The sequence below is a fragment of the Drosophila obscura genome, unplaced genomic scaffold (genome assembly GCF_018151105.1).
Source record: "Drosophila obscura isolate BZ-5 IFL unplaced genomic scaffold, ASM1815110v1 contig_73, whole genome shotgun sequence".
NCBI lineage: Eukaryota > Metazoa > Arthropoda > Insecta > Diptera > Drosophilidae > Drosophila > Drosophila obscura.
Window position 1 is genome coordinate 7,564,431 of NW_024542865.1, and position 6,442 is coordinate 7,570,872.

At 47.3% G+C, this 6,442-nt stretch overlaps 2 protein-coding genes across 2 annotated transcripts; one reads left to right on the forward strand and one right to left on the reverse strand.

Annotated features, from left to right (window-relative positions):
* Positions 1 to 196: 196 nt before the first annotated feature.
* On the reverse strand, positions 197 to 1,291 carry LOC111082331 (adenylate cyclase, terminal-differentiation specific). The gene is made up of 2 exons (XM_022378536.2): positions 909 to 1,291; positions 197 to 846 (listed from the first exon to the last, which is right to left on the reverse strand). Exons 1-2 carry the CDS (start codon positions 1,230 to 1,232, stop codon positions 541 to 543), a joined length of 630 nt encoding a protein of 209 aa, XP_022234228.2. The 5' UTR covers positions 1,233 to 1,291; the 3' UTR covers positions 197 to 540.
* A 3,201-nt stretch (positions 1,292 to 4,492) lies between these two features.
* LOC111082015 (transcription factor HES-2) lies at positions 4,493 to 5,663 on the forward strand. The gene is made up of 2 exons (XM_022378196.2): positions 4,493 to 5,257; positions 5,334 to 5,663. Exons 1-2 carry the CDS (start codon positions 5,075 to 5,077, stop codon positions 5,592 to 5,594), a joined length of 444 nt encoding a protein of 147 aa, XP_022233888.1. The 5' UTR covers positions 4,493 to 5,074; the 3' UTR covers positions 5,595 to 5,663.
* Positions 5,664 to 6,442: the final 779 nt, after the last annotated feature.

Genomic DNA, 6,442 nt, shown 5'->3' on the forward strand with positions numbered 1-6,442 from the left:
AATCACCCAAAATGAAAATTCAACCGAAACTCGAATTTTGAGCGCAAAATGTTGGCATTTAAGAAGTAAGAGCAGAAATGGGAGAGGAACGAATGAGTGGGAGTTTGTAGGAACTGCTTGCCATTCAGGGGAACAATTACAAATATGAATTAAAATAAAATAAAATAGTAAAATTTTAATTAAAAAAATACATCGTGTTCACATTCCACTTTAAAAAATAAAAAAATAAAAAATTAAACATAGCGAATACATAATATACATATGTATGGGAAGCTCGTGCATCTTTCACATACTCGTCCATCTATGGTACTTGTGCTAAGGATAAATCATTATTATTTTTACAACTATATTTAACAGCAAAAAAAAAAGGTTATTGTTCGGGGGAAAATGGAAGAGCAGTGCCATCATCACTCAGCAGCAGGAATAATACCGAAATCATTTTTACAGCCTAACCCTAGACTAGTTTAAGTTTTCGAGTCTCTCTCTCTCTCTCTCTCTCTCTCTCGCGTATGGCTATGGCTATGGCCAGCCAGCAGAGTCCTACCATGGGCGCCACACCACCAGTCGCTGCTGCACTAGCTCCGCCAGTTGCCGCTGCTGCTGTCGCTTGCGCTCGAAGATCTGGTGGCGTATCTTCATTAGGATGCTGTCACGTGGCGCCGTGGACGCTGCACCTCTGGCGACCGTGAATGGTGAGTGGGCGTGATGTAGCTGCTCGATGAGATCCATCTCTGGCGCTAAGAGATGCACCTGTTCCCGTTCTCGTTCTCGTTCTCGTTCTTGTTCTGGATCCTCCTGAAGCTCCGCTGTCGGTTCGCTGTCGTATCGTAGCTTGAAGCTTTGGCGCTGCACCAGAAAAAAGTGGGGCTTAGCACACGGCCAGGTAAATTTCAGGAGGTCTTCCTCACCTTTTTGCGCGACGCATTCTCGGCCAGGAAGCGGCAGAGCTGTTGCAACTGCTGCTCAGCCAGCTCCTCCTTGTCGTGATCCCTCTCCTCGCTCCGTACTGGCTCTGGTTTTGGCACCTGCAGGTGATCCTCGAGTCGGCGCTGCTGCTGCTGCTGCTGCTGGCGCTGCTTTATGGCCGCCTGCATTTTGCACTTGGTGGCCGTGCTTAGGCGGAGGTCCATGGTAAGTCCCTGTCCCTGTCCGTGTCCGTGTCGCTGCTGCTGCTGCTGGCGTTGCTGCTTGAGTATTTTATAGATGACGCCCATTGTGGTTCCGGTGCGCATGCACTGCTGCTCACGGTTCTATAGCGCAGAGCTGCTGCACAAAGACTGTCCAAAAATACGCGCAGACTGCTCGTCTTATATCAGTGCTCTCTCCCTCGAATGATCGCTCGCTCTCCCTTCGGGCAGGGGCAGGCGAGCAGCAGACAGAGGCTTTTTTTGAGAGAATCAGTTCCAAAATCGAAAGATTAAAAATAAAACATAACGCCCATGTGTTCATGTGTCCATGTGTGTTATGTGTGTGTGTGTGCTGCATATTGCGCGCCAAACTTCAAGTCCGCATTATGAGACATTGCTCAAGTGGAGTTCTATTTCTGCTCTCTGCTCTCAGTGCCTTTTAGCAACACATGTGGCAGCCTCAACAGCATCAGCAGCAGCAGCAGCAGCAGCAGCAGCAGAGGCACTACTTGCCCCAAAAATAGATTTGGTCTCTCACACAGCTGCAATACTTTCGCTGCACCGACTCCTCCTCGCATGTGGCCGACTCACACTCTCAGTCACAGTCAAAGTCAAAGTCCCATTTCCATTTCCATTTCCATCTTTATCTTTATCTCCAATTCCATGTCCATGTCCATTCCCAAATCTTAAATCGAATATTTGGTCCCGGCATTCAAAAGCCAGAAACAGCATTTTTTGGCGCCTGTTTCCCTTTGGAAGGGTATGCCCGCCCTGGCCTCCTGACTAAGTGAAGAGCTTGGCACTGATCGATCTTCAGCGCTAAGATTCACGCTATCAGAGCTTACATATATGCTTTCGGCTATCAGTTTAAAACTCCTTCCGGCTCAGAGATACTGATCAGTGATCACAGGTGATCACCTTTTGCCTTCATAGCTACTTCAGCAATTAGTTTAGAAGTTTAGATGATAAAAAAAAATGTACTAACAGGAGACTTCAATATTCCCTTCTTCTTTAATATTCCTCTTTCTGTTTCTGTGTAGAGTAGCAGAGATTCTGCTACTTAAATAGCCAGATGAGTTACGAAAACAACGTCACATCCATCGTCATAATCATTGTGCCGAAACATGGGATCGGGAACGGAATAACGGCATACTCGTAGCTATAAATAGCTCCTGGGAAAAACACTTTGCAGGCAGGCACAGGCACAGCCACAGCCACAGGCACTCAAATACAGATACTTCTCTGTGTCTGTGTCTGTATCTATGTGTCTGTGTGTCTGTGTGTCTGTGGCTGTGTCTGTGTCATGGCATGCACTTGAACTCTGCATTCATATGTTGAATGTGCAACGCGACTCGTTTCATGTCCCTGCCCTTGCCCCTGCCACAGCCCCTTCTGCTGCTGTCTCGTACTCGTAATATCACATGCCTCACATGCTTGCGCCTGCGCCTCTGCGTGTCGCCTCCTCTGCTCTGCTCTGCTCAGCTCTGCTCTGCTCTGTTGTTGCTCAAGATGTTTCAGAGTGCACTTAAAGTGCGTTACAATTTGTGTCTATATTTGGCTGCTTGGGAATATCTCGGGGACTACACAAAGTCAGACAAAACAAAAATATGGAGGGAGCACCGATAACGAAGGTTTTTATTAATGCCAGCCAACCCCTTATCCTCAACTGAAATACTTATGTTTAATGAGCAACTTTATTGACTTTTCAGCCCATTGCACGGGCAGGGCCTCTCCTATATATGTGTGTGTGTGTGTGTGTGCCTTTAGCAGAGGATCCCCAATGAAACTGTCTGTTAAAAATGTAATTCTGATATTTCATGGACATGGCAAGCGAAGTCAGCCAGCCCTCCCTTACTTCAGTGCACTATGGACAGAAGGGGTCATCATCTTTTGTTTGGCCGAACCACATTTTTCAGGATCTAGTCCTAGAATCCTGTGGCAGAGCCATTGAGTCCGAGCCCACTTCCTTTCACGTCGGCGCCTGCGCCTGCGCCTGCCTGTGGCTGCATGCCACATGATGCATGCAGCTCAACGCTCAACGCCCAACGCCCAACGCGTTGTTGTGCGCGAAAATCTGTCAATTTTTCCCTGCCACTCGGTGGGGGCCCCATTTCTACCCGAAACCCACTGCGCGATATTTCTCACGCTCCCAGCCCGCGGACCACATTAACCAAAAGATTGAGGGGGAGCCAGCCCAGCCAACAAGTAGTCTTCATCGCTGTTAATGAGCTTCGTGTATTTGGGTGGAGTCTACAGTAATGCCTCTACCCTATAGAGATGTGCATGCTCTTGGCGATGTGTCTCTGCGATGGATGCGATGGACTGCTGACAGTTGCTGTTATTCCTTTTTGTATGAAAATGCCATTCGGAATGGGAGCACCCAATTAATATTTCGGCTTCTTTCTAAGTATCGCCAAATATTTGTTTATTTTCCAAGCTTCCAACTCTTTCTGTGCGCAGTCTCAAATATCTCTGAGCGAGTGTAAATGTTTTTGTTTGCTATTCTTTCACATTCCTTTGGCCGATCCATTCCCTCTAGGCCCACTTCTCTCTCTCTCCTCTCTCGAATGCTGCAACTCCTGGTTCGGGTAGGGTATTAGGACATTCTAAGTTTGCGCACGAGCACAGCCGCAACGACCGAGGGAGGGGCGGGAGCGCTATAAAATGGTTGGGGGGGGGGAGATCAGATGAAATTTCTGTGCGCAACAGAACATGTGTTGTCGCCATCATCCATGCCGCATGCCTCCTGCCTGCTGCCTCCTGCCCTCAGCAATTCACAGTCATGAGTGGCGTTTAAAAGCTGCCACAGAGGGGAAAGAGAGGAATGCCTGCCTCAGCAGTGTTGTGTTCTCTTGCTCGCGTGCAACATGGACCCCAATCGTGGGAAGCTGCGACTTGCCGCAAAAAAAACAAAAGCCACTGCTGCAAAGATCAACTAAGGCATCAGAATCAGAGACTTGGCGGCGCAGTTCCGTTTTATTGAAGATCGACATCGCGCCGCCAACCACCGCCACCACCACCGCCACCACCACAGATGCGCAAACAGAAGCGGCAGATAAAAAATAACATCTAAGCAATTCTTAAGCATAACTATCGTACCAGTAGGCTCTGTCAGGTGACACCAGACCAGTGCCTGGTTGCACGTTGTCGCCATTGGATAAACAGAATGGCGACAGCCGCCATGGCGGTTTACTTTGACACCCCTCAGCCAGCGAGGTGAGATCTACAGTTTCTGGTTACATAAACAGCTGATAAACAGGTGAACGTGGAAAGAAAGTGGCTTGACTGAGCCCAGCTCGCCTAGCTCGGACGGAGACTGACCTTCAGCCACTGAACGCACCTAGGGAAAACGACACGATCTGGGCGGACAGAGCACCTACATATGTCTCTGCCAGGCCCCAGTCCCCAGTCCCCAGTCCGCAGTCCGCTATTGAATATCTATAGAATATCTCCAGTTTAATAAACAAAACTTCCTGGCATCGACAGTTTGTACACCCTTAAATAAGGTAGTCTTCTCTTTTGCTGAATCTTTGCCAAGACCTATGTACATTTGCTTATTATTCGCCTATTTGAACAGTGTGTATAATGATAGTCTCAAAATAGAGTATAAGATACAGATACGGACTATAGTCATACAGCTGACATTGGGTATTATCTGCAAGGGTATTAAACACTCCGGCCTACGAGGCTAGCCTTATTTGCTTGTTATTTTTGTCAATGGAGAATGCAGGCTCGTCGCTGTCAGCGTTAACGCTGCTGTTGCCGTCAGAGTGGCCACCAGAAATTGGAGCTGACTTGAGCGAAAAGCGCCGCGCTCTCGGTTTCTGCCACTGCCACTGCCACTGGCAGTGGCCAGTGCTGTTGCTGCCGAGGCGAACTGCCAGTCAGTCGGTGCAAAAACGGCGTGCAATTCGGAGTCCGAAACAGGGGAACCCCTTGCGAAGTCAATGTATGGTCCAAGCGAGATGAAGCTCAACCAGATACCCAGAGGTGGCTACGGAGAGCAGGGCCTGTCACGCTCCACCGAGTACCGCAAGGTGATGAAGCCGCTGATGGAGCGCAAGCGTCGTGCACGCATTAACCACTGCTTGGACGAGCTGAAGATTATCATCTCGGATCTGACTCACATGGTAGGTAGCCGTCCGTCCATCCGACACAGAATCAGTCCCAGCTGATCATTCTCGGACCATTCTCAAACTCCCCCAGGAGGCCAAGGGGCTGAACAAGTTGGAGAAGGCCGACATCCTGGAGCTGGCGGTGCACCTATTGCAGGAGCAGCGCGCCCATGCCTCATCGCAGCGACTGGAGGCGTCGTACTGGGGCGGCTTCCGACAGTGCGCTAGGCAGGTGTCCAGCTTCCTGCAGCACCACGACAAGACGCTCTGCGACCAGTTCGATGAGTTCATGCAGCAGATCCTGCCGGACAAGCCTGCCCTACCGGAGCCGCCCCTCTGGAGGCCCTGGTAGAACGCACAGAACGCACAAAACAAACTTACAGGATGAGCTCAGGTCGGGTGGATGATAACTGCTCCCCCCCCCCCCTAAGTTAAGCGCTAATATATGTACTTAGTTTAGGCTAAAACTCTCTGTTGACGGATGGGTCTTCCGATCCAATGGATATGCAAATAAAAAATACACTGAAAATGTTGTTTGCTTTTCGGGTTTTCTTTTCGCAGTAATTCCAAAAACTTTTATTATGTGTGTACAAGTGTGTGTGAGGAAGTTTTGATTGTGTGAATGTGAATGTGTTTTTGCGAATCCAAATAAATAGCTAAAAACGACTTTTGTTACTCTAATTTGGCTTCAATTAGAATTGATTTAATTGGTATTAAATATTTGTGTTGCTTAACGCATTTCAATGCTAAATTAAGTATTGCTTATGTTGAATATAATGCACACAAAATTAGGTTGCTTCTGCAGTTCAATCAATATCAATATCAATATCAGTAATCTGTAATCATTAGCGTTGCTAGTAATCGTTAACATGAACATTATCGATGCACATTATCTATATGTAGTACGAGTACGTGTGCAAGTAAGTAGCTTACAAGTACCCAAAAAAAAAACATACATACATGTACATATGTATACGTAGTATTTGAAAAAAATATTATCTCGAGATTACTCTTTAGCTTTCGATTGATTATAAATATTTATTTGTGTGCTCCTGTCGGAGGATTCTGTGTGTCTTAGATTCTAGATTTTGTTTTTTTATTGTTTTGTTTTGTTCTAGTTTTGCTGGAGTTCTTAAAGCCTCCGTCCATCTTATAAATATGTACAATTAATTGTTCACAATAATTTCGAGTTTGAGGTCA

Bases quoted from the DNA above. Each gene is read 5' to 3' on its own strand.
- LOC111082015 (XM_022378196.2), top strand. From the start codon at position 5,075: ATGTATGGTCCAAGCGAGATGAAGCTCAACCAGATACCCAGAGGTGGC. The intron at 5,258-5,333 runs GTAGGTAGCCGT...AAACTCCCCCAG, and splicing joins TCTCGGATCTGACTCACATG to GAGGCCAAGGGGCTGAACAA.
- LOC111082331 (XM_022378536.2), bottom strand. From the start codon at position 1,232: ATGCGCACCGGAACCACAATGGGCGTCATCTATAAAATACTCAAGCAG. The intron at 847-908 runs GTGAGGAAGACC...TTTCTGGTGCAG, and splicing joins AGAATGCGTCGCGCAAAAAG to CGCCAAAGCTTCAAGCTACG.